Raw genomic sequence first — 26696 nt, 5'->3', positions numbered from 1 at the left:
TGATATTGGATAGAACCAGCAAAAAGTAAATATGTATTAAACTTTTATATTTAAAATATATACCTAGTACATATAATAAATATGACTAAAGTCCTTATTAAATATACCAAGATTGTATCTCATTAAAATAACCAGATTCTTTAAGATAATCCATAAGGTTATCTACCTCAACGTGATCATTTAAAATTTTTAAAATAGTCTTCCCCCTTAGTAAGTACTTTGCCCTTAGGCGATTAAATTTAGGACAGTGCACCAGCATGTGCTCAACGGATAGCTGGCCACCACAGTGAACACAAACTGTAACTACCATTACCAATTTTCTTATACTGATTCAAGTTGGCATTGGGGAATACACCCACATATATAGCTATGTTTGTTATACCTATGAAAAATACAGATTACTTACAAAATTTATTATTCAGGACCAAAAGCAGAAAGTTGTTGCTTGCTTGACAGAGACACAGGCAAAGACATAACTACTTTTATCACTGCCAGAGGCACTACCCAGATCAATACCTGGGGAAGTGAGGGTTCTTTTTCTTCCTTTTGTACATTTGGGGAGTTGCTGACTGCAGGATTAGGCCTTGTAAACTGATGGTGTAAAGTTAAACAAATTATATTTCAGCTGTCAGTTCTTCTGCTCTTTTGATTTATGATGAAGTAAAATAAGTGTTTTGTTTAACTTGAATTTAGCTATTAGCCTTTTAGTTTTCTGAAAACTACAGTATTGTGCTGGCTATGTCTATCTGCCCTCAGATCTTAAAAACTAATGAGGCTAGAGTGCTGCAAATTGGTATGGTGCTCACCCACCCTCCAATCATCAAACATACCAATTTGCAGCTCTCTAGCCTCAGGAGTTTTTATTTTATTTAAAGTTAAAGTTAGCCATAATCATGCATCTGGCAATTATATAGGCCAGGCCACCACTGGTCCGTAATTAAAGTTTCATGGGCCGCAGCTCATACAGCATTATACCGAGACCACCAAAAGATAGATTTATTTTTGGTGGCCTTGATTATACAATGTGCAGCTATGCTCTTAAGTGATACAACATGACTGCATAGGATTTAGTTAAAAATTTCAGTGCGAAAACACGATTATTGCGTACAGTAAGGCCATAATATGTTTTATAAGAGTGAAACCTGTCATGTATTTCAAAACTAAGAAAATTCGGAAAAACAGTAATGAAACATTTTCAAAACTTTCATTCACTCATCACCGATGCATTCGACAAAAAAAAAAGTCATCATCAAATCTCAGTTCAAATGTTAAATAAAAAATGAAAAAATTTGTCATAACATTAATGTTGCTTCCAATGAAACCATAAAATTTGAAATAGTCCTGTTTGATTGTTTTTATGCCTCAACGCTGAAAAAATGTAAATAAGCAAATACAAAAGTAGAATGCATCCACCGATATCAACAGGTGAGCGGAGCATGTGAGGCAACCATTAGAGTGGTGGCACAACATGAACTACCTGGTGTAACATAGGTCTGCAATGAGTAGCGGCAGTGAAATTATCTTGAAACAACTTATAGATGTTAGAGGAATATTTGGATTTTCGAGAAAATTAAATGATTTAAGTGATATTTCTTAACCACTTCAAAAATTATGACTTACTAGCAAATATTCGCCCATGCAATTATTCTTTTGTTAAAGCCAAGATTGTTCTTAGGCCTAGGTGTATTAGATTTCTTTACTTATTACAAATACATTACACTTAGCATTCACATCTCTATATTAACAATTTCTGGCCAGGAAGCATATGAGGTTATCTACACATTCTTGCACTTCAAGTTACCTTATGAATGAATAAATTATACACCAAAAGCAAGCAGAAAGACTGTTAAGAAAATAATATTTTAAGCCAGTTAAAAAACAAGTGTTCCATAGGCCTTGACATTAATACTAATATATATTTCGATTAATAGCCATCTTCTCCATACAATTAAAATCATCATCATCTTTTATTCCTCAAAGAATAAGTAATCTCTACAAATAAATTCTTTAGTAACAGAGATTACATCTCAGAATGCTTAGATTTTCTTTTAGGCCTGTAAGTCATTTTGCAGCATACATGAAGCTTGAACACAGCCTAAAACTTCAATGTTCAAAGAAAACTTGTAATTCATAGTCCTATTTTGAAAATATTGTTATGACTGTTGAGCATATTAGTTCTGTTATAATGATGCAGAGGTAGTTATGTTGACCAGCCCGAGGAGCATGTTAAGCGCACTATCACTGACTGCACCGCTACCTTTATCACACCGTGCTTTGAACTAAGCAATGTAAAAAAAATCAGTTCAGATCACACAGGTTATGAATTATACCGGTGCATAAAAGGGATTATATTTATACAGTATAACCATAGGGAAAACAGTGCTAGCTGTGAATTCACAAACTTGTCAACATGTATGACATTAGAAATGAAAAAAAAAAAATTAACACTACAGTACTTTGCAACGTTACATTGAGTCTGAGATTTTGTACGATACAGAAAGAATCATGTCCCCTCAGACTTGAGCATGACTGTACAGAAAACTCGATTGTGCCGAAGAAACTTCAGCACATTTTATACTTGTTTAATTTTAGCCCTGAAGTTCTGTTTTACTTTGGTCATTTATCATCTGTATAACATCAAGCTTTTGTTCCATTGCCTATTTACCATTTTTTTGTAAATAAGGCATTTGTATTTATTACATGAGTAGTATTATCAGATTATCAGTGCTAATGCTTGTACAGTACTGTGCAGGTATTTCATTTTCATTCCTTGCTATTACCAAACAAAAACTTATTGTCTTAATTAAAAAATACTCATAGTAGCATGAGTCTTAAAATGGAGAAGCAAATCCACAGTTATGTATATGTATATATATATATATTTTTAAAGATAAAGCAGTATAGATAGCTTTTGGGAACTTGTTCGGTTCCCCTTTTCAATCTGACGCGTTGCTGTAGCACCCCAACCAAGTAAACATAAAAGGACTCAAAACAAGTGAAGTTGTTTATAAACTATGGAACCGGTCATCACACATAGATCAGGCAATGCTGTCGCTTTCTGATGAAAGTCCCACCAGTCGTCTGGAACATCTAATTGGTCCTTGCCCAATGCGGTCGTTTTGCTGTTCATTCAACTGCATAGGCACCTGCAACATCGGTTACTGGAAGTAACCGAGTTACCTGAACGGAAGAAAGAGAGGCAACCGCAGCATCAGATGTCGCTAATGAGACAACACTATCATAATGGTCTTTGTTCTTAAAACCTTTAATATACTTCCTGGAAATAAGGTTGTTGGTGAACTTATCTTCCTGTGTAAAAGATTTACTGCCTTCCATAGATAAACCTCTATCTATTGCCACACCCTCCACTGGTCTTCTTATGCCAACATCTTTACTCCTAAAAATTACCTTAGATGCTGTCCAATTTATGCGGTGGTTGAGGTTAAGACTATGACTAATTAACACATTGTTTTCTGCATGTAACTTGTATGCTCTTTTGTGTTCCCCGATTCTTGTTAGCAACCCCTCTATCACTTTCCCCAAAATATTTAGAGTCACATTCTGTACAGGGAATTTCATAAACACTAATATGTTTATTGTTGTGATTCTGTGTACTGTTGTTGTGCAAAAGAAGTCTTTTAATGGTGTTATTATAATTATAGACTATACTGTATTACATCATTATGATTTTTATTTACAGTTTTCCTTATTCTGTTCAAGTGTGGATTAAAAGGGAGTGCAAGACAATTCATAAATTTCTTTTTGTCATGTTCTTTTGAGGAATGAATATCCTTCTAGCTTTTTTTTAAAAGCTAGAAGCTGATGCTGCGGTTGCCTCTCTTTCTTCCGTTCAGGTAAATCGGTTACTTCCAGTAACCGAGGTTGCAGGTGCCTATGCAGTTGATGAACAGCAAAACGACCGCATTGGGCAAGGACCAATTAAATGTTCCAGATGACTGGCAGGACTTTCATCAGAAAACGACGGCATTCCCTGATCTATGTTTGATGATGGGTTCCATAGTTTATAAACAAATTCGCTTGTTTTGAGTCCTTTAATGTTTGCTTGGTTGGAATGCTACAGCAACATGTCAGATTGAAAAGGGAAACCGAACAAGTTCCTGAAAGCTGTCTATACTGATTTATCTTTAAATATATATACAGTATGTAAATATACATAACTGTGGATTTGCTTCTCCACTTATTGTATTGTTATTTACTAAGCATTCCTTTTTTTTTTTTTTTTTAGGTGGTCCAAAGTATGTTTCGTTGCTATGATGCTTCCTCCTTCTGTTTTCTACATTCTGCTGGACTATCACATGTAATCAACTTCAGTGTGCAGATGTTATCAGAGTAAGTTAAACTTAACCATAAGAATATGATGTATATTCTTGGTTTCTTTGATGCAGGTGTTTCACATACCATGCATCATTTTTCAAACTTCAGAAATGTAGTAATTTTGCCTTTTGAGAAATGTGCCCATTGTCAACAATACATTCACTCTTATGTAATAACACCAAGGTATTCTGTTGATAAGAGATTATTGCTGTCCACTGCAATGTATATGCACTTTCCTTATCATCATCATCATTAACATTATTATGCCTTTCTCTGTATGGGGTTATATGTATGAGGTTTTTTTTCTCCACTTTCCCCTACCTTGTTTACTCTCTGCCTGAAATCCTAAGTAGTTCAAGTTCTTGGTGCCCTTTCTCCATGATCTTCTGAGCCTTTCCTGTGGTTACTATCATGTTGTTTTCCTATATATCACTTTCTAATTTGTTTCATAAAGTGAAGTCAAAGCCAAATATCACATCATAAACATACTGTTATCCTTTTCATAAAAAAATGTACAGTATACTGAGACTCAGTCTGACATTAAAGTTGGGTGTGGTGTTGTATACTATGGCACCACTTACTCAGCCAAACTACCTGACACTGCACCCACATTCACTGTAGAATTGACAGCTCTAGTCCAAGCTTTGGATAATGCTTACATATCCTTGGGTAAGGAATTTATCAAGTATACTCTTGGTTTCTAAAGTGCTTTACATTCACATCATTTTAATGCTTTTAATCCATCCAGCTAAAAGTGTCAAGAATACTTTTTTCTCTCTTTCTGTTGTAGGTTTATCCATTTCTGCTGGATCTCTGCCAATATTGGGATCATTGGGAAAGAAGTTGCTAAAACATATGGTAGGCTCTAGAAGGCTCCCCATTGTGCAGCATTCGTTAGAACCCCTGCTGCACTCACTTTTTAGCCTTTTACTTTACCTCCATTCCAGCTTTCTTTCTTCTGTTTTGCAATCCAACCTGTCAAACTATTACTTAATTATGCAACTGTGGGGTTTTCTCCAAGTTAGATCCTTGTACTTCATCTCATTTATTTTATAGGTCTCTTTACCTTTTTGTCCAATTACTCCAACTCCCTCTTTTTATATAAGCTACTTACCAAGCAATTACATAGCTGTTAGTTTCTATTAACTGGCAGCTAGAATTTTGAAATTCGCAGGAGTGCTACTTTTGTTTTGGCTAGGTGAGTGACCCCACCCACTTTCGGGGTAAGAGAGGAACCAGCATAGCAAACGATCTCAATATGTTTCTGCCAGCTGATGGCTGTGGTTACAGTGATTGGCAGCAGCAGTTTTTTGGAATTTCTCTTGTCTTTTGATCTTGGAATCATTGGTGAAGCATTCACTTTATGGTAGCCTTTTCGGCACAATTAGATAGTGTCAGGTTTTCACTGAAGACCAGTACTACCGATTTTGACGATTATTTAGATTTTCTTTGACTCGACTTGTTAGCATGTCCGATTCGGGCTCTCAAAGTGTTAGGTATTGCAGTAAAGGCTGCAATAACGAGTAAGACTAAAGCCTGCTATGACCCGCATACTCTTTGTACTTCTTGCAGTGGTCAAATATGTTCCCCAGATTTGACCTGTAATGAATGTGCTTCTTGGAATCCTAAAATGTGGAAGACTTTGAATAGTCATTTGACAAAATTAGACAGGGATAAAAAGAGGAAATCAGTGGCTAGAGCTAGTAGCAAGAAGACTTTAGCTAGTCAGGTGTCTGAAAATCTTTGTCTGATAATTCTGATTCTTTATCCTTTGTTCCACCTGATCCCACGTCTCAATCTGTACCAATTACTCCTGACCCTGGTTCCCTTACTCCTGATCCCAACCTCATTACCAGCCTTGAGTCGAGAATTAATCTTAAGTTTGGTTTACTCGTTGATACAATGGAGAAAATTGATGCTTCTGTTAAAGCCGTAATGGACAAAGTGAATGTGAAAGGTGATAGTGAGGTTTTAGTGAAGGAGGTGGCTGTCTGTCCCACCAATTCTCCTAGGCCAAGGTCTCTGGCGGGCAAACTCCCCTAAACCTGGGAAGAGCCAAACTGGCAGCCAAAAGGAGGTTGGTGGGGGAACTCATTCTTTTTCCCTTTGCCAAGCAGCAAGAGCACTACTCATTTGGGCAGATCAGAATCAAACCCAGATCCTAACCAGATTTATTCAGGGAAAATTCAAAGTATCAGCAGACGAACTCAGCCCTCGAAAACAAGTTCTCTCCACGGAGTGGACTCTCGACCGTCTCGTTTGCATAGAGTTGTGGAAACTGTGGGGAAGGCCGGTTTCAGATCTGTTTGCTACCACAAAGAACCATTGTCTCCCCCTGTATTGTTCGCCAGCACCAGATCCACAAGCTTGGGCGACGAATATGATGCTTTTAGACTGGTTGAACATGGACCTTTATGCCTTCCCCCCTTTCAAGATGGTGAGAGAAGTTTTAAACAAGTTCCAGAATCATCGAAATGTAAAGATGACATTAGTTGCCCCATTCTGGCCAGCCCGGGAATGGTTCCCAGACAACCACATTTCAGAAGGTTCCATCAAGGACTGTCCACTCTTGCTCTACCTGCATTCAGACTGTTTACAGATTGGTTCGAGCAAAAGGATTTTCAAAGGCAGTTGCAACGCTATTACTTGTTGTAGACGACATTCCTTGAGCAAAGTTTACCAAGCCAAGTGGACAGTCTTCTGTGACTGGTGCAGGAGAAACAACATCTCATCTTCTAAGACATCTGTAGCAGAAATAGGTGATTTCCTACTATATTTGAAGTCTACCAGGAGCAGAGCAATGTTGAGTTCTGTATTTAGGCATAGGGGTTTAGATCTCTCCACTAATAAGGATCTTTCTGATCTCATCAAGTCGTTCGACACTACCAAACAGAAAGAAGATAAGCTAGTAGCCTGGTATTTAGATGTGGTACTTTCCTGTAGCAGCTCTCTCAACAGGTAAGGAACCAGCAAGCATTCTATCTAATGCTAGCAATTCTTCTGTTTCTTTTACATTACTAATTTTAATGTATTAGGATAGATAATCCATTCATCCCACCACCTATAATGTGGGATTCAGCTATGTAGTTACTTGGTAAGTAGCTTATATAAAAATGACATTTTTATAATAAAATAAAGTTTTATATATACTTAGCAAGCAATTACATGATCAAAGCCCTCCCTCCTCCCTTCGCATGGTTGGAAGGCATAAACATACTGTGATCGTTTGCCAAGCTGGTTCCTCTCTTACCCCGAAAATGGGCAGGGTCACTCACCTAGCCAAAACAAAAGTAGCGCTACCGCGAATTTCAAAATTCTAGCTGCCGGTTAATAGAAACTAATAGCTATGTAATTACCTGGTAAGTATATATAAATCTTTATTTTATTGTAAAAGTGTAATTTTCAATGTCTTATGTACTGAATGGCTGAAAGAGCTATACAGTCAACCCCTGGTATTCACGAGAGATGCGTACCACAACCCTCTGCGAATAGCTAAAATCCGCAAAAATACTTGACACCCCTCCAAAAATGCTTATACTGCTTATTATTTTGATAGTTCAAACACCACAAAACCCATCTAAAAATATTTTAGTGCATTTAGTCACGAAAATTATATGTAAATACAGTGATTAGTGAATATTTCTCTAAGAAAAATACTGCGAATAGGCAAATTTTCCGATAATTATGTGTATATACTTTCCACAGAAAAATCTGTGAGTAGGTGAAAATGTGAATGGGCGGGGGTCCACTGTAGTGGTTGGGTTTATGGCCTAAATTTTATGATTCATTCATGAAGAATGGTGACCACTAAGATTGCTTCTTTGTAAGAAGTGGCAGGAGAGGTGGTATTCCCCATTTTTAAATTTTTTTTTTTTTTTTTGTAATAATTGCATAATTATTTTTTAAATTTATTAATTTTTCTCATCATATACCAAAGCCTTGTAAATATACTGTAAATATATTGTAAATAAAACTAATGCACTGGCTGTTAGGTCTGGGATGGTCTTTCCCCCAAAAGGGTTTCCAGTATCTCGTGTAGTGAGAGCATTGATGTCTGTTCTCAAGTGTCTCTATTTTAATGCTTCATTTCTCCATTTTAATGCTTCATTTACTTATATACACTACTTATTAATTTTTATTTTTTCCTTTTAACAGGACCAGTAATATATTGCATTTTTATTGTTTAGTTTATGAGGGATATTAAGCAGACTTTTTGAAATACTGTTATAGACTGAATTTTTTAGTCTTGGGATGTTTACTTTAATATTGTATTGGTAGAGTTGGTATACACCGTTTTTAAACCAGGAGGCAGGAAGGGGTATATATAATATTGAAAAGTGGCCTCATTTGGACAGTTTTTACTTGAAGTACATAGCTCTGGAGAGCCCATCTTCAGGTTAGGACTGTTTAGATGGCACAAATCTGAATTAACTGGTGACTCCATACCTTTATGTAGTTCATCCTTATTCCAATAAGAACTGCTTGTGATGTAAAAAAAAAAAAAAAAAGCTGTAATAACCTATCTTTTATGGATTATGCATTTTTTTCACTTGAACTAGGGTCATGTAAAACAATATTCATTTTATCAAAAGTATTTTAAAATCCCGGATACTTTTTTCAATTAAATATTTTATTTTATTCTCCAATGTGCCAGTTTTGTGTATATTTTAAGTAGTCGTCAATTTTTCTTGACTGTGAGTTGCATTCTGTAAGAATACTAATTTGTTAACCCCTTTTATAAAATCTACTTTGTATTTTGGGTTTTGCAAGGGCCTGGATACTTTGGTTACTCTTCTTTGATTTTCCAGTGTCTTTCAGAAATCCCTTGATTCTGGTCATGACATTGGTGGCTTGGTGCTTCTGACCATATTATTCATGGGGCCTTTATTTTCAAACTTACAGATAGGAGTTGTAAGAAAGATAGATAGGAGTTGGTAGAGCATTTCTTAGTTCTATTATTACATTTTTACCAAATAGATTGCAAACAGAAGTATTTGATGGACACCGTAGTGACTAAAGGGATGTAATATTGTGGTTCTTGTTTAAGTGTTCTTGGCTCGCTAATTTGTGTATGTGCATATGTTGTTTGATCTTAAAATAAGTTTGTTGCTTATGTAGGTAATATTCATGTCTTTGCATCAATCCCAACTCTTGAGTATAGACCTTTTGTTGCCAAATCTCATTAAAAGATTTGGCTAAAATTAGTTTGTGGTGCAAGGGTTAAGTTAAACTGCAACAAAACTCGTACCCAATTATTAGCTCCCTGTTGACCTTTCATTGACAGTGTTTTTTCAGCTGTTTGCAACTCACTAATGACATCAAATGGCATCCTGTTCCCAACCCTGAAATTCTGATGATATGAAATGATGTCACCTACCAGGAGTTTTGACAAAATTAAACATCATTTTGACATTTTTGTTTTGTTGTTTTCCATATTTGAACATACTACTGTATAATTAAGTACAGTTATTCAGCTTCAAAATGGCACTTAAAACCATCTTTATGCTATGAAAAATTAATTCACAGCAAAAAATGAAAGAAAAATGTCGACTGCGTCCATAATCAGTCCCAGAATGTCAAAGGTCTGAAATTCTGCATGTCTTTCGTGATATCAGATACAATTTTGAGAAACATGTGAGAACTATTTATTTTTCACGTACACTTAAAACTGGTATACTGAGGAAGTTTTTCAAGACTTTGGACACCTGTCTAACCTGGAGAAATTATTTTACAGATTATAGATTCACTTTTGTAAAGCATATGTATCTGGTCTACCTCTCCTTCAGTTGCACAAAACACTGGTATACTGAGAAAGTTTTTCAAGACTTTTTGGGAGCCTGTTTATCCTGAAGACATGTTTTTATTCTTGATCCTTACCTTGTTCCGAATATTGTTCTCCTGTTTATTCTTAAACACCTGACTCAGACCTTAAATTGTTGGACAAAATTTTGAGTTATTTTAGATTACTTATCTCCTAATCTTTGCATTTAGATCTTCCGAGACAGTACCATCCACCACATAGTACTAGGTATGCTGCTAGTACTAGACATGCTGCTGATTCTAGTCTTACCTTTTCTTGTGAGAGGTTTGATCGAAAACAGTTTTCTAGTTTTTTCTGCTCTGCCCAAATGATGGAAAAATCATTTTGTTGAGACTGACATGAGTCACTTCATAGTATATTTTAATTGATTTTATTTTACTTTGTTATATATCACTTGATTTTTTGTATTTCTCTTTTATAGCTATTCTTTACGTCTCAGTTCTTTTTTTTATAGTGGTTGTGGCCTTTGGGCTTATGGCATTGTCCTTTCCAACTAGGGCTGCAACTTGGCTTGTAATAATAATAATGGTAATAGAACACTACTAAACAAACTTGACTATCATGCATCTATGAGCTCTGCAAATCCGGAAGATGAATGTGCCCAACATTAATTCTTGCCAGACATATCAAACCCTTTAACTGTGACGATACTATAATCTTAGAAATTATTTAAAGAATAAAAATGTCTTGTCTTTTGATGAAAAACAATCCAGCTTTAAATTTTCCTTTTAACCTAGACCTGTACTGCATTTAGGTTGACTGTATGTCCCCATACCAGTGAGAAGAATTTGTAATTCTTTGAAAGGAACTACTGCATTGTACCCATAATATTAATTTTTTTTTTGGGAGGAAAGTACAATTAATAGTCTACAGTAATGATTTATAGGACAGTACAGTATTTACAATATTCCAGGATTACTTGGGAAATATCTACAGTACTCATGTCCCTTGATGCAGCTTCATCACTCAGCATTACATCAAAGAAAATGGTTTTTCGAAAAATTTTGAAATTATGCTCTAGCTGTTTGAAAGTGAGTTATTTTGCTTTACTTGCTTCCATCTAGTGATACTTGAAAGTTGGCACAGAAATGTGCTTTTCATAGATGAACCTTTATCTGGTTGATATGATCAGATAATTATTATTTCTCATTTCCTCACTCCGTTTATACGCTTCTCTTGGTCATTTCAGTACTCAGCAGCTTTCACTGCCACTCTTCAAGATTTAGTTTTCCTGTGATGCATGTGTCACATTCACAATAGGCACTGAAATGATATTCCTGGTCTTTCTTATCAGGCATATTTTTCTCATGTATGGCTTTTGCATGGAAGCCTTTGCTTTACTTCTTTGATGATGAATATCTTTAAAGCAGTTCTTTGTTATTTGATGGATAATGTCAAGTAGTAATTAAACTTTAGTGTGGGAGGCTTTGAAAATGACTCATGAATAAATAAATATATGGCACAGTACACTAGACTTATAGTTTACACACACCCAACACAATTTCAGGTAATACATAGGCAGATTTTGATAGATGATTTTACAGAACTGAACTTAAAACAGTACAGAAAGTGTGAAAGTTGTATTGGTTAAAGTTGAAGAAGCTCTAGAAATGTGTACCAAAAGGTTTCAGACATATACATACTCTATGGAATATGTATTCACACAGTATGAACTGCATCATCACTTCTTCAGTACAGCACACGGACTGTATCACACAAGGGTATTTGTGATATACTGTACGACATGTATACAATTTACATCTGCACACATGCAGTTATTGCAAAGAGACTTACTGGAGTATAGCAATTAAATTTAAATGAGATAAGTAGTACTTCTCATGAACAGACTCTCCAAAATACATGGTTATGCAAACTGCTATAGGGGTGTTTTGCACTCACAGAATGATGTTATTTTAAAATAACAGAATGAGCTTCAATTCTGTGCAAATTATGATAAAGTTTATTATTCACATAAAGAGAAATCCCAACTATATAGGGTTTGCAAATAACTAGTATCTCAAATTACCTAAATGTCAGTGCAAGGAGTTATCACTGTACAGTAGTTACGTTGAAGTGTAGGTGCTGTCAGAAGTTAGCAAGCACTAAAGAAGCATGCTTTGCTAAGACTATGTTTGTACAGTACAATTTCAGTTTGTGAAACTGTTGAAAGACAAGCACTTCCTTGTTAAGCTTTGGTTTTCTTTTCACCATGATACACAGTACTAAAATGATTTATGAAAACCTCACATGGTTCTACTGTACATGTATCTTCATATACAGGTAAGAAACATAATTTGTCATACAGTGTAAATACACTGAAAGCATAAGGAATTTAGTCTCTGTTCTGCCTTCTTGGCTTCTAGCTTGACCTGAAATAGGTGAATGATGACTGGCAAGGACATCAGAGGTACAGTAGTTCATAACCATAATAATACTGGATAGTTATCAGAAGTTGCAGTGATTGTTATATGTGCTGTGACAAGACAAAAAGTTATATCTTTAAGCAATGTTTGTGAACCATACAAATATGTAATCACATACACAAAGAAGAATAAGTTCCATCCTCCAATAGACTTGGATAGGCTATAACTGTGTAATAATTCTGCAATTATTTGAACTAACATGCTCTTTCACTTAGTAAAAGCAATTACAGTATTCTCTAAAAGGCCCAAAAATAGCTTCTGAGTCATACATGCTAGAAAAATGCAAAAAGAAATCCAGTTCATCTGAGTAAATTGGTCAGTTTAATACCGTGTTGTAATACAAAAAAGTAAAATGGTAATAAATAATACTCAGAATCCTGAAAGAAATAAAAAAACTGCATTACTTAATCAGTAATGCATAGGTAAGTAACTCACTACAGTAATACTTTTACAGTGGCCAGTTATAAAGTGTTATCATAAAATTAAAGTAACTCGTTACTTTAGTACATTGTCTCTGTTTGTGGCAATAACAATAGAAACTTGGCATTAAGAAGTTCCTAATTGTAGAATCTGTTGAATGATAATGCTGATTAGTACAATGTCTGTAATAAATGAACAAATTAAGAAATTACTGATAAAAAAGAATTCAGATATAAATTAGAAAGGTAATGAGATGTAATACAAAATAAAAAGAGAATGAATGTGCAGTCATAAAAACTGAATGAAGCGCTTTTAGTGGATGAGGAATTCCATCCAAACAGTGTCTTTACATTCCCCCCTCCCATTCTGATTTGCTGAAGGATGCTTGCGGAATGGGTGCAAACAGGCAGTGAAGATGGGATACCTCCTGTGCTGCCTCGCTTACCAATTACTCACAAATCATTTAAGTAATTGGACTGGTGAAGCGAGTTAGATAATCGAAAACTGATGAAATGGCTTTATAAATGAGTGGTTTAGATTTGTGAAACAAAAATTATACAAAGTCTTAACATTGATCTAAATATTTTTGAAAATTTGTTTGCTTGCATATTTTGTGGATTTTGCTCTCATTTAATGGCAAGTGGACTGGTTGAACTATATTATTTATAACTACTCTCCCTCACCTCTTCTTTTATCTCCCCATTCTCTACTCTGTGAGGTAGTTTCTACAGCTTCTCTGTTAGTCACTGTTTTTATTTTTTTTTTGAGCAAGGGAAGTGTACCTGTACCTCAGACTGCACCATTACACGTTAGCCCTCCGCGTCTTAAACATACTAACAACGTGGGGATCATGAATCTTTAGATTGCTTGTGATTGTTGTTCCCATCTCTTTGCTATAGAATTTCATCCTTGCTCCCTTGTTTTCCAACTGTCCTTAACTCTTCCCCTCATAAGAGATGAGTGTGACTTCCTTTTACTTTTTGACTCTGTATACTTCCCTTTTTGTTTATTAGCCATCTGTCCCTTTGACCTTTGCAAGGTTGGTGTTGCAATTGTGGCTCATGGTTTTCAGACAGCTTAAGATCTTCAGCCAAATTTTTGGTGGTTGTGTAGTCCCCTCTGCTAGAAGTCATTGGCTAACCAAATACCTCAATGTTGGGGGGATGAAGCAAGGTATTATCACGAGGAAGTTTTCCCTCTCGATCAAATCTAGGTGTAATTTGTATTACTGTTTACAGTATACAGCATCCTGTTTAATTTTCAAGTATTTTTGTATTGTAATTGTTTCTGACTTTTGTTATGAGTTTGAATATACAGTATGTGCATAGCTTGAGTGGCTGGAGTATTTTAAAATTTCATATCATATTTTTTAAATGAAAGCTTACTGTAGGACTTTAATTATAGCTTGGTCTTTTTTTTCTTCTTTTTATGATGTTGACCTTTGCATCTTTTTTCTGTTATTTGGATAATTTAGTAATTATTCAATCACTTCACTGAACTCCAGGATGTCAATCCTTTCCCCATCAGTGAGAACTCAGTACATTGTAAACACTATACAGATTACTTTGTACTCTTAAAGTAAAAAGAATTCAGCTGCATTTTTATTCTGATATAACATGGTAGGCACGAATAAACTAATTCACCAGATTGATTTACAATATTTATACATTACTTTAATTTCAGTGTAGTTAACTGATTTAAGATTAGAACCAACATGGAATGTAAGTTTAATAGTGTTTAAATGAGATATTCAGTTGTATCATTATCTTGATATAACAGTAGAGATGAGTAAACTAATTCATCAGAGTGAGTTATTTATACATTACTATTAATTTCTGTTTAGCTAACTGATTTAAGATTAGACTAAGATAAAACTATGAAGTTGATTGATCTGCCTAGTTTAAGTGAGATATTTCAAATGTGAACTTTTTGTTTTTCTTTCATTTTTAATTATAGCAGAGTAATTTATTTGCTTCAGAACTTGGCATGAAATGTTTGTTTATATATATATGTCTTTTGTTTCAGTTTATTGTTATACCTTTTTTGTTTCTTTATTTCTTTCCAATAGCTTAGTACTTTATTTGCGGTAGAACTTGGCATGAGATGTTTGTAAATACTGCATCGAACTATGAATACTCAGATGATGATGATGACCAGTCAGTAAGTAAATTTATTTATACTGTACAGTATAAGAATATTTTTGTTGTGTGTGCATGAAGTGTTTAGATTTTTGTAGACTTTGATATCTTAGTAGTAGAATAAGCATGATTAAGCAAACTTGTATACTAATATTTAACTCATGAAGCCTGAAAGTGATAACACCAAAACCCACATAACCCTTGAGTCTACTTGTAAGTCCAGAGCTAAGTAGTATAAGTGCCAAGGGTGATTCAGTGGAAAACTATGCCTTGAACTGCTAGATTTGTGCGGAAAGCTAACCGTCACCATGGCTGGGAACTCTAATAACTTTAAATACACTTGGTCTGGGGATATCCAAAAAATCTACCATCACCAATTCTAAGATTTTGGTACCAAATTACACCCATACTTTAGTTTCTTGCAATGAAATTTTAATGTTGTTGTGCATCAACAAGTAGTTGTGGTTAGTACTTGAACATTAGTGGGTATAACATAAAATGCCAAGATATTTTTCACATTTGACAAATTTGAACCCAGTAAAAGATATTTCTAAGTGGTGTACAAAAGTACATTCAAACATCACATTCAATTTGGTAAATTACCTTCTCGTCACTAGAATACCTGTAAATAAGTTATTAAAAATCACTTGCCTTATTTAATGTTAGCGTTGCTTATGGAGAACTTTGATCAGTGCAGCTTCACAGCTCTTAGTGTACAGCACTTTTCAAGCATCTCATTCTGTTGTAAAAAGTTATTCATAAATTCTTGTGTCAGTTATTGTGTCAGGTGGACCATATCAGATGGATAGTCTTGCATGGGCATTTATAAAAGATCTTTCTTGTATGGTTGATGTCTTTAAAATGATTGTCGCATTGCTGAAGTCCTTTATAAAAAATTAAGGGTATGATTTGTAGAATGGTGAAGTATATAATTGCAAATTGAAACATTAATCCCAAGTAAAGGCTGTGACAGTCTTCAATCCTAAAAGTAAGAAATATAATGGTACTATCTTGCCTGAGAATTGGGTATATCGGTTTAACACTCGGTTACTTAATGACCACCCTCTGTGACCTATCTTGCTCTGTATATAAGCAATACAGCATTATTTGCTTAAAAACTTATTTTATGTAAGTAACTTACCAAGTAATTACATAGCTAATAGTTTTTATTATCAGCAGCTAAGATTTGAAATCTGCGGTAGCGATTCTTTTATTTTGGTGTAGGTAACTGACCCCGCCCACTTTCAGAAAAGAGAGGAACAACTGAGCAGAGAGCTTCAATTTGTTTCTGCTGGCTTATGACGATGGTCGTGAGCAGCAGTGGAATTTGAAATTTTCTCTTTACTGATTAATGGTTGACGATCTAAATTGGTGAAGTATTCTTGCTTTTGGTAGCCTCTCGGCAACTTAGATATTTAGGTTTTCATCAAAAACAATTTTCTTTACCTGACTGTGACTTTTATTTGATTGGACTTTACTTGACTTTTCGACTTGTATTTGCCGACAATGTCTGACAGAAGTACGAGTAGTATTCATCATTGCAATGAAGGCTGCAATATGAGATTAACTTCAGTGAAATAAGATTCCCATTCGAAGTGTTCTACTTGCAGGGGTCATGTATGCTTGTCTGTTTTGACTTTTGCTGAATGTATTGACTGAGATCTTAAGAAATGGAAGATTTTAAGTTCTCGTATAACTAAGTTAGAGAAAGACAGAAAGAGAAAGGTGATGGCTAGGAATGACGAAGTTCAATTAGTCAGGATTCGGCTAAATCTTCTGTTGATTTACCTGTTTTACCTGTTTCTGCCTTGTCCCCTATCACTAGTCCTTCCTCTATTCCACCTGATCCCTTGCCCAGCTCCCCTACTCCCAAACCCAATGCCATAGCCAAGTTCAATATGTTAATCAGTACAGTGGCTCAAATAAGTGTGTCTGTTCGATCTTTTATGGAGGATAAGAATGTGATTAGTAAAAGTGCAGTGATAGTGGATGAGCTGGCTACTCAGCCCACCGATTCTCCTAGGCGAAGGTCACTGGCATACTCCCCCGCACCAGGGAGAGGCTACACTGGAAGCCTAAGGGAGGTCGGTGGGGTCTGCCCTGGGTAGTTGGCCCCTCAGTGGCAACTGGCGCCAGTTCCCAGGTGGCGACAGACAGCCAGTGGAAAGGCGTCTTGCAGAATGTGCACAGTCTTTCCTCTAGTTTGGAGGCTTCCAGCCCCGAACAGAGGCACCAGTGGTGCAATAGTGGTTAATCGAGACCATTGAAAAGGCCTGCTGTAGATGTGTCTCACACCCCTCAGGTGCCGGAGAAGCGAGTTAAAGAGTCAGTCCCTTTGTGTAGTTTCTGGGACAGTCCAGAGAGGTTTTCTCTAGTATGTTCAGAGGGAGAAAATCAAATGTTAGTGCCGAAAGCCGCCTCCAAGCATGAGCACTCATTAGTGCTAGTGTGTACATCAGTGAACGAACCTCCTTTGGCTCCCGATCAACCAGTAGTGGGCAAGCGCCTGCTGGCGCCAAAGCGCACGGTGACTGCTGATCATTCAATCACCTCGGCCTCCCATTTGTTCCCAAGTTCCCTTTGACCGACAAGCATCCAGTTGCTCCTGAACCGCAAGCAGCTCCAGAGCACCCAGTTGCTCCCAAGCGCCAAGTAGCGCCCGAGCATTCAATAGCTTCTCAGCGCCCAGTTGCGCCCGCTTTTATGGATGTTCAGGGACATTCTTCCAAGCACTTGTCTTCTAGGTCAGAGTTTGTGGCACTAACCCCCTTACAGCAAGCTTCTGCTGCTACAGGTTTGGATCTTTCTCTTACGCCCATCCAGCGACACCCAGATGATACCTTAGGTCTTTTGAAGAAACCTTCAAACCCGACTTCTGTTAGAGACTTGTCTCTTTCGCCAGTGTCTTCGGTTGAAGAGGAAGGTGATAAGGATGAGGAAGGAGACTCCCCTCCTGCTTCTCCTGCGTCCACCTTCCAAATGAGTAACGTACTTCTTGAGACTTTGAGACTACCTAATACTGTATGGTACTCTCCACTTCTGCCATTAAGGCTTAGAGAGAGGTCAAAACCTGGATCACAGATAAGAGGGAACAAGGGAAGTACAACTTCAGTTACCCTCCTTCTCGCCTTTAAAGAGGAGGTATTCGTATTATGCAACTGGAGAAGCTCTTTCCTTGGGTGTGGCTGCCTCCTCCCAAGGGGACTTCTCTGGCCTCGTAGACTCTGTCCGTAGGTTAGCCTTTTATGTGGCCAAAGCAATGTTCTCCTCGTCAGAACTCGACTATATGATGAAGAATCTATTCAAGGTCCTTGAAATTGTTAGTTTCTTGGACTGGTCTGTTAGGCGCCCTCACATGCACGGTTCAAGAATACGCTGCCTTGCCTGCGGATTTTTTGGCTGATATCCTCAGGGTCCTTTCATGTGTGGACAAGGGTATAAGAGATGGAGTGCAGGAGTTAGCCTCCCTCTACGCTGTGGGAGTGTTGAAGAAGAGGGAGTGTTATGGTGCTTGTACACCCCTAAGGGAGTCACTTTAATTCAGAGGTCTGCACTTCTTTTTTCTCCCCTTTCGCGAGACAGTTTGTTTCCTCAGTTGGTGGTTAATGAGATTTCTTCTGCTTTACAGAAGAAATCCACTCATGATCTGCTAGCGAAATCATCGAGCTGCACTAAGGACACTCCTGCTATTAGTTTTAAGTCATCATCTCCTCTGCAGCCCTATCCCTTTCGTGGAGTTAGGCAAAGAGCCTCTTCAAGATCAAGACCATACATACAGTTCCAGTCGCGGACTATAAAGAAGTCCTCGTCTGAACCCACCTCTAGAAAGTGCATCAAATGTCCTCCGTACTCCAGTAGGTGCCAGGCTCTTTCAGTATTGGGAGAAATGGAGCGAGAGAGGGGCAGAGCAGTGGGTTGTGGAAGTTTTGAGGAGTGGTTACACAATCCCTTTCCTAAAAGACCTCCCTTAGTCAAGGTGCCTATCACCTTAACTGCCTACTCCGAGAGTTCAAAGAGATTTTCATCCCTTGCAAAGAAGTTTCATCCCTCCTCGAGAAGAAGGCAGTAGAAGTATTCTCAGATGTAAGTTCAGAAGGGTTCTGCAATCTGCTTTTCATAGTCCCAAAGTCATCAGGAGGATGGAGACCGGTCCTGGATGTGAGCACCCTAAATGTCTTTATTAAAAGACCAAATTCAGAATGGAGGCTAACTCGTTCGATCCTTGCGTCCATTCGGCAGGGAGACTGGATGGTCTTGATAGACCTATAGGATGCCTAGTTCCACATCCCATTACACCAGGACTCTCAAAAATATCTGAGATTTGTTTTTCAGGACCAGGTGTTCCAGTTCCAGGCCTTGTGCTTAGGACTATCGACAGCCCCTCAAGTCTTCACACTCATTCTTGCTCCCCTGGCAGGTTGGCTTCACCTGATAGGCATTAACATAGCATTCTATTTGGATGATTGGATCCTTGGCTCCACATCGAAGGAACAGTGTACGGAGGACCTTCAGAAGACATTACTTCTTGCACAAGACTTGGGCTTACTAATAAATAAGAAGTCACAGATGGCTCCTTCACAGGAGATAGTTTATTTGGGAATGACTCTCAATTCTCATCTTTTTCAGGCTTTTCCCTCTCTGGAAAAAGTAGAGTCTTGCCTACAGAAGACAGATGAAATTCTTTGTCTCCAGACATGTTCGGCGAACAATTGAATGAGTCTCCTTGGGACGTTGGCCTCCACAGAACAGTTTGTCTCCCTGGGGAGGCTTCACATGAGTGTTCCAATTTTTCCTAAGAGACAAGTGGGACAAGAAAAGACATCCAGACTCTTTCATGTTCCCGGTGACACAGAGAGGTTAAGAAGCACTTGCTTTGGTGGAAATCAAGAGACAGGTTGCTGGAAGGGAAGTCCCTGTTCCCTCAGAACCCAGACCTAGACTTCTGTGCCGATGCATCAGATCTGGACTGGGGAGCCCTCACAGGGGACAAGGAAATCTCCGGGATGTGATCAAGGGATCAGATGTTATGGCATATAAATGTCAAGGAATTAAAAGCAATCCACTTGGGTCTGATAGCTTTTTCTTCGGAGGTATTCAGGAGGATGGTAGCAATCCACTCGGACAATACGATGGCCCTGGCCTATATAAGCAAACAAGGAGGAACTCGTTTTTTCCCCTGCGAGGCAGCGAGGGACCTCCTTCTCTGGGTGGACCAGAATTGTACAAAGTTAATGACCAGATTTATCCAAGGCAAACTGAATGTGTTGGTGGATCAGCTGAGCCAACAAAACCATGTCATACCCACGGAGTGGACACTCGATCCACTGGTCTGTCTGGATCTGTGGAGACGGTGGGGAAAGCCAACGTTAGATCTGCCTCTTTTCTGTTCACCAGTTCCAGATCCTCAAGCATGGGCAACTGATGCCATGCTTCTTGACTGGTCCAACAAGTTCCTGTATGCCTTCCCTCCCTTCGGGATGATAAGGGATGTGTTGAACAAGTTCCGCCTACACCAGAATATGTCAATGATTCTGGTAGCTCCCCTTTGGCCCTTAAGGGAATGGTTCTCAGAGCTCATAAACCTGCTGGTAGACTTTCCGAGACTTCTACCTCAGAAGAAAAAAGCTTCTCAGACAACCTCACCTGAGGCACTTTCATCAAGGTTTGTCTCCTCAGGCTCTGACAGGATACAAACTGTCAAAAGACTCCTCAGAGCAAATAGTTTTTTGAGGGAGGCTAGAGAAGCTATTTCAAAATGCAGATGGCAGTCATTAGCTAACGTCTACCAAAGCAAATGGTCAATTTTCCGTAGTTGGTGCAAAAGTAATAGAATCTCTTCTAAGATGACTCTGACAGAGATCGCGGACTTCCTGTGGTTCCTGAGGAACTCTAAAGGCTTATTCTCTTCTATCATAAAAGGCTACAGGGCTATGCTGAGCTCTGTGATCAGGCATAGGGACCTGGACGCGTCCTCAAAGCAGGACCTTTTGGACCCGATTAGGTCTTTTGACATGAAGAAACAAAAGAACTCAGAACTTGTCTCTTGGAATCTGGATGTAGTCCTAAAATTGCTCTCCAGATCTCATTTCTAGCCTCTTCATTTAGAAACTTGACCAGGAAAACACTCTTTTTGATGTATGTAAAGTACAACAGTCTTTAGCCATGTCTCCAAGGAGGGGCAGGAAGAGGAGATGAGATTTCCATTTATTCGTGGTCAGTTCATCACACAGTGGGGCCTCTGTCCAGAAATAGGAAGAATGATATGAGGTTCCAGTTTGCTCATGGTCAGTTTGTCAGAAGTGGGACTTGTTACCAGGTATAGGAGAGGTGACAGGTAGTTGGCATCTGCTTATTGACGTCAGACTACTGAACAAATAGTTGGAGATGACACCCTTCAGTAGCTTTCACTCCCGGAGTGGTTAGGTCTTGAAAGCTGTCATGTTCTGGTCATATGAATGCTTTCCTGCAAAATTCATTTAAGTACCATAGAGTAAAGTTAGTTCTTCTTTGATGTGCCACAAACTACAACCTCATTAGTGCTTCATCAGGAATATGCCCAGAATCAGAAATACAGTTCAAAAAGTAAAGTATGAAGAAGTTAGTCTTTTCATACTTTTTCATACTTTTCCTACAGCTTAAGATTATCTAAAATTATAGCAATATCTTAAAATTATCTGAATTAATTGGCATTAACTTCAGAATCATTTAATAGCTAACTCATTCTCTAAAAAGCATCACAAACTTGGCCTAATTTCCCACCCTTGAAAAACCACAAATATTAAAGTTACTGTATCCAAATAAACTTTTAAGCAAACTTCATAACCACTGTATTATATTACATACTGCTGCAGAAGAATAGATGTTCTCAGAAAAGAAGATGAATAATAACTTGAAAAGGAGGGAGATGAAAACCTAAATGAAGTATCTGTTAAGGTGTAAAATCCAATTAATGATTCCATAAAGGGAAAATTTAAGTGAAAATTATTAAATGAAGATAAAATAAGGAAAATAAGCATGGAGCAATCCCAAGGTATTTGAGAAACCGTGGAAATTCTGAAGGGTGGTTGATAAATGCTGCTAACATTTGAAAAGTGAGGCAGTACATGCTGTGGGCCTGGGAACCCTGATATCTCATGTGCAATACTGCTTCTGCTGTTTTATCTGTTGGACAAAAACTCTATAGTTTCTTTGATATTCACAGATAGTGGATGAGGTCTGTATCTGAGTGATGGGTTTATGATGAAGCAAATGAATACCAGTAACAGATCCCGTACTATAGGCCCTATGATTTTTCCAAATCATCTAAACCAGAGTTTGTTCTATTTAATTGTAGAAGGTAGTTTAACCAGAATGAATTTCAAACAGTAAATTGTGTTTTACCAAAAAGTTTCAGAGTAAATATAAATGTTTTAAGATAAAGGTATAGAAATGGTTGTAAAATCAGGCATAGAAATGGCTGTAAAATCAATCATAACTACTGTATTACTGGTACAGTATTACTATTTAGAATAGGAAATTCATGAGTTACTTTTCTATGTTCAGAATATTAATCTTAACACTTTGCAACTTTTTTGTACAGTATTTAGTACAATGAATACTAGACGGGGTACCTGACGTAAGTATTTTTTAGCAATTTTAGAATTTAGTAATAAAATATGGGGTAAGACTGATGTGCATTTTTGGGAAATAGTTTTAAAGTATTTTTGACTCGGCAAGTGAAAAAGTTATTTTCTTGGAATTTTTAACAGATGGCCAGTCTGCGAATGGGCAGGACTGTGCACCGAACTTACATGGGACGAAGATCAGGATGCTCGCAGCCTGCTGTTATAGCATTATTGCTGATATCATGTTTCATCTTCATCCTCTTCCACTTAGCGAGTATGGTACCTAGGAAGCCAGGTAAATCAATTGCTCTTCGGTGAAAGTGTTTTTGTTTTGTTGTTAAGAAAATTTATTATAGAAGCATGTTGTGCTGAAAACACTTCATGCAGAGTACTGTAGTTGTCTCTATCAAACCACGTTTCAAAATATACTGAAAGATTTTAAAATTGGATAAAAGCAAATTACTGCTAGACCTTTGCTGCAGTATTAAAATGTAGTATAGTTCTATGGATACAGTATAAAATTCCTTCTTGCTAAAAAACACTCAGGTGCATGTTAAGCTTTACAGCATTTTTGTTGCAGAAGAATTTATTTAAAAAAATATATTATTAGAGATTTTGGTGTTACATTTCAACAGAAACTAATAAAAAGGTTTTTATTGGCAATAAAATTTTCCTATGCAAAGTGGTACAGTCTTGGTAACCTTCTTACCTCATTTTTCCCAAGTCTGAAGAAAAACAAAAACAAGAGAAAACAGTTTTGGGCACCTATCTCAGAAGAAAGTGATAGATACTATTTTACTTACTAATACAGTAATAATCCATAAAATTCAGAAATATATTTATTATGTGAATACATATATTATTGAGTGCCATTTGTGTATTGTCGGATAGGTGGAAGAAATATTTTATTTGTTTCATAAAACCATTATTTGTACTACAGTAAACCCCATGGACACAGGAACCACCATGGGGATGATGTTTCACACCCCCTCTCTAAATACACATATAACTACCTATCTTGAGAGTTCAAATACCAAATGTATACCTTAAACTAGCATCCTACATCAAATATACTATAAACTATTACAGTATCCTATTACTGTATTAATCTTTGAAATGATATTATTAATATAATTTCAAAGTCATCTTAAACATTTTACCATTAAAAATATAAACGTACATACTTATAACCCTTCCAGCCAGTGAGAGAGAGAGAGAGAGTATATCTTTCTATCAATCACTCTCCCTTTCTATATATCTATCCGTCTCACATTCTGAGTATCCTTTGGCATGAGAGAGAGAGAGAGAGAGAGAGAGAGAGAGAGAGAGAGAGAGAGAGAGAGAGAGAGAGAGAGAGAGAGAGAGAGAGAGAGTTTTTTCTTACATATTATGACAAAGAAAGAGAGAATAAGTTTGGAAAGAGAGAGAGAGAAGTTATCCTTATCTTGAGAGTTCAAATACCAAATGTATACCTTAAGGGGATCGGCCGCCTAAAAAAACCCAATAATCTTTAAAAAATTCGATTTGCTGAAAAAATTCTATGGCTTCGTATAGGGTTCAAGAATGTGTCCATGAAATATTATGCTAAAATTTGCATTGTATTTCTCTAGTTATGGCCTAAAATGTAACAATAACTATATACCCATAAAACACCAGTAGCGCAAATGATTTAGTCTGGTATAGTTTTTGCTGATATATATTACAGAAAACTTCCTTTGAAATGAAATGTATAATGTCAATAATATCCTACTCGCACCTTTTTAGTTATTCCTAGCCATGACAATGCACACATCATACCATGACGCCGACTGTGGCCGAGAGTTGCCTATAAACTTCCAAGCTAGAAGGACACGTTTTTCATGCTCGCTAGCCTTGACTGAACTCTGTATTTTCTGCGGTGTTTTTGTTTTTTCACCGTGCCTAAAAGGTCCAAGAGTTCACTTCATGCTTCTAGAATGCGGAAAAGCCAAGTGGAAAAGTCCAGGCGAGAAGTAGAAGAAAGAGTTCATGAAATTAGTGCCATAGAGGGGAATGGAGCGACGGAGAGAGAGAGAGCTGTCACCCATCAAACGGCGCAGGCAGCGATCTCTGCTGACCAGAGACCAACCACATCCACCCCTAAACGCCTTTTTATTTGTTCGTCACTACCAAAGGGCAAAGACATTTTAGAAAAAGAAAGCAGTAGCTCGGAGGCTGATATTATAGACGATCCTGAAAATAAAATGATCATAATAAGTGAAGCAAGACTTGATGAATTACTTGAATCACGAATCCCTAGTTGTGAATGTAAAGTAATTCCCAGGATCCATTTGGCAAGGGATGGATTTGAGACACTAATAAAAAGTGTAGGCAACTATGATACCTAGAGTAATACCTTGCAGCAAGATCAGACAGGGGGACCAGGAACCTAAAATTTATAAGAATGTGTCTTAGGCACATAAATAATCAATTAATATTCTTATTTATAATCATTTTGCATTAATTAATACCCAAAAATAAAAATTAAAACCATAGAATTAATTGTAACACAGTCTTTGAAGTCCCTTTTACTTTTTTTATGTAACTAAAACTTTGAAGGCCCGTTTCTCAAAACATAAGTTTTTCGCCTTTAAAATGCATCTCCTCCCTTAGTATTGGACCAATCTAAATGAAATTTTAAATATAACATGGGGAAACATGGTAGATTAAAACAAAGCCGGGGATTTTTAATATTTTGAGTTTCTGATTTTTGGCAATTTTTTTTTTTCTGTAATTTTTCCGGGAAAATTTCATTAAAAAAAAAAATTCATATCTCGAAAAATAATTGAAAAATCAAAAATCCCCGGCTTTGTATCGAAGGTCCATATGTGTTTTATACGTGGTTCAAATCTCATCCCTTAAAACCAAAAAGCAAAGGAGGAGATGCATTTTGAAAAATGCCATTTTGGCCGAAAAATGCTCTGGCGTCACAAAACCTAAGGTCACTGAACAAAAATTTTTTCCCAGAAGTTCCACACAATATCCTTTAACAAACCCCCTATATATCAACAACCTGTCGTTAAAAAAGTCGGAAACCGGCCATCCCCTTAAACTAGCATCCTACATCAAATATACTATAAACTATTACAGTATCCTATTACTGTATTAGTCTTTGAAATGATATTATTAATATTATTTCATGGTCATCTTAAACATTTTAATGTACATACTTATAACCCTTCCAGCCAATGAGAGAGAGAGAGAGAGAGAGAGAGAGAGAGAGAGAGAGAGAGAGAGAGAGAGAGAGAGAGAGAGAGAGAGAGAGAGAGAGAGTATCTTTCTATCAACCACTCTCCCTTTCTATATATCTATCCATCTCTCATGTTCTGAGTATCCTTTGGCGAGAGAGAGAGAGAGTGCTTTTTCTTACATATTATGACAAAGAAAGAGAGAATAACTTTGGAAAGAGAGAGAGAGAAGTTATTCTTATGTTAGATATCAAAAGATGGAAATTCATGATTTATGAAGGAAAAAGAGAGGGAGAGATTTCAGTATCCATATGACCAACTGTGGGCAACATTATACAACCAATCTCTTGGGCACAGACCTGCTTGTTACTTATCGCCCATTTGGTCAACCCAGGAGAGGAGGACCAACCTTGCCTCCTTTCCTGCTCGTAACACTCTTAAAAGTGTGGATCAAGGAGTCAATGTTTCCCCTGACTACCAACCTTTCAAGTGCACTGGACCTCGTGATGACCATTCTCCTGTGTAATATTCCATCCTGGACCATCTAGATAGGATTGATAATATGCATTTCTGCTCTCCTAGATAAGTTAGAGGGACCAGCCAGGCTGTTCGTGTGACTAGTTGTAGGCTCAAGGGTTAGAGGCAATTAAAGGGCTCATCCTTGAGCACAGTAGCCTCAGGAAAGTGACCAAGGCTTCTCCTCCAGCATTTGGTGTCCCCCTTCGAATGCATCTTGGACTTATCCCAGA

General features: G+C 37.2%; 2 protein-coding genes across 6 annotated transcripts in view; one reads left to right on the top strand and one right to left on the bottom strand.

Moving 5' to 3' along the window:
• Positions 1–26696, bottom strand: part of MED21 (mediator complex subunit 21) — a 215570-nt gene that overhangs the window by 55372 nt on the left and 133502 nt on the right. The gene's annotated exons all lie outside the window — the stretch shown is intronic.
• LOC136839410 (beta-1,3-galactosyltransferase 1-like) overlaps positions 1–26696 on the top strand; it is a 41446-nt gene that overhangs the window by 3192 nt on the left and 11558 nt on the right. For 2 of the 4 annotated variants that reach the window (XM_067105413.1, XM_067105414.1), the window contains exons 2-4: positions 4247–4350; positions 15068–15159; positions 22886–23036. In XM_067105413.1, coding sequence (XP_066961514.1) covers positions 15103–15159; positions 22886–23036 — 208 coding nt within the window. In that variant the 5' untranslated portion in view covers positions 4247–4350; positions 15068–15102. Of the gene's footprint in view, positions 1–4246; positions 4351–11069; positions 11188–15067; positions 15160–22885; positions 23037–26696 lie in introns of all 4 variants that reach the window. The other 2 variants (XM_067105415.1, XM_067105416.1) reach the window with 2 other exon arrangements.

Source organism: Macrobrachium rosenbergii, chromosome 6, assembly GCF_040412425.1.
Source record: "Macrobrachium rosenbergii isolate ZJJX-2024 chromosome 6, ASM4041242v1, whole genome shotgun sequence".
Taxonomy (NCBI): Eukaryota; Metazoa; Arthropoda; class Malacostraca; order Decapoda; family Palaemonidae; genus Macrobrachium; species Macrobrachium rosenbergii.
Note: the sequence above shows the minus strand (reverse complement) of the source record. Positions and strands in the feature narration are given on the sequence as shown.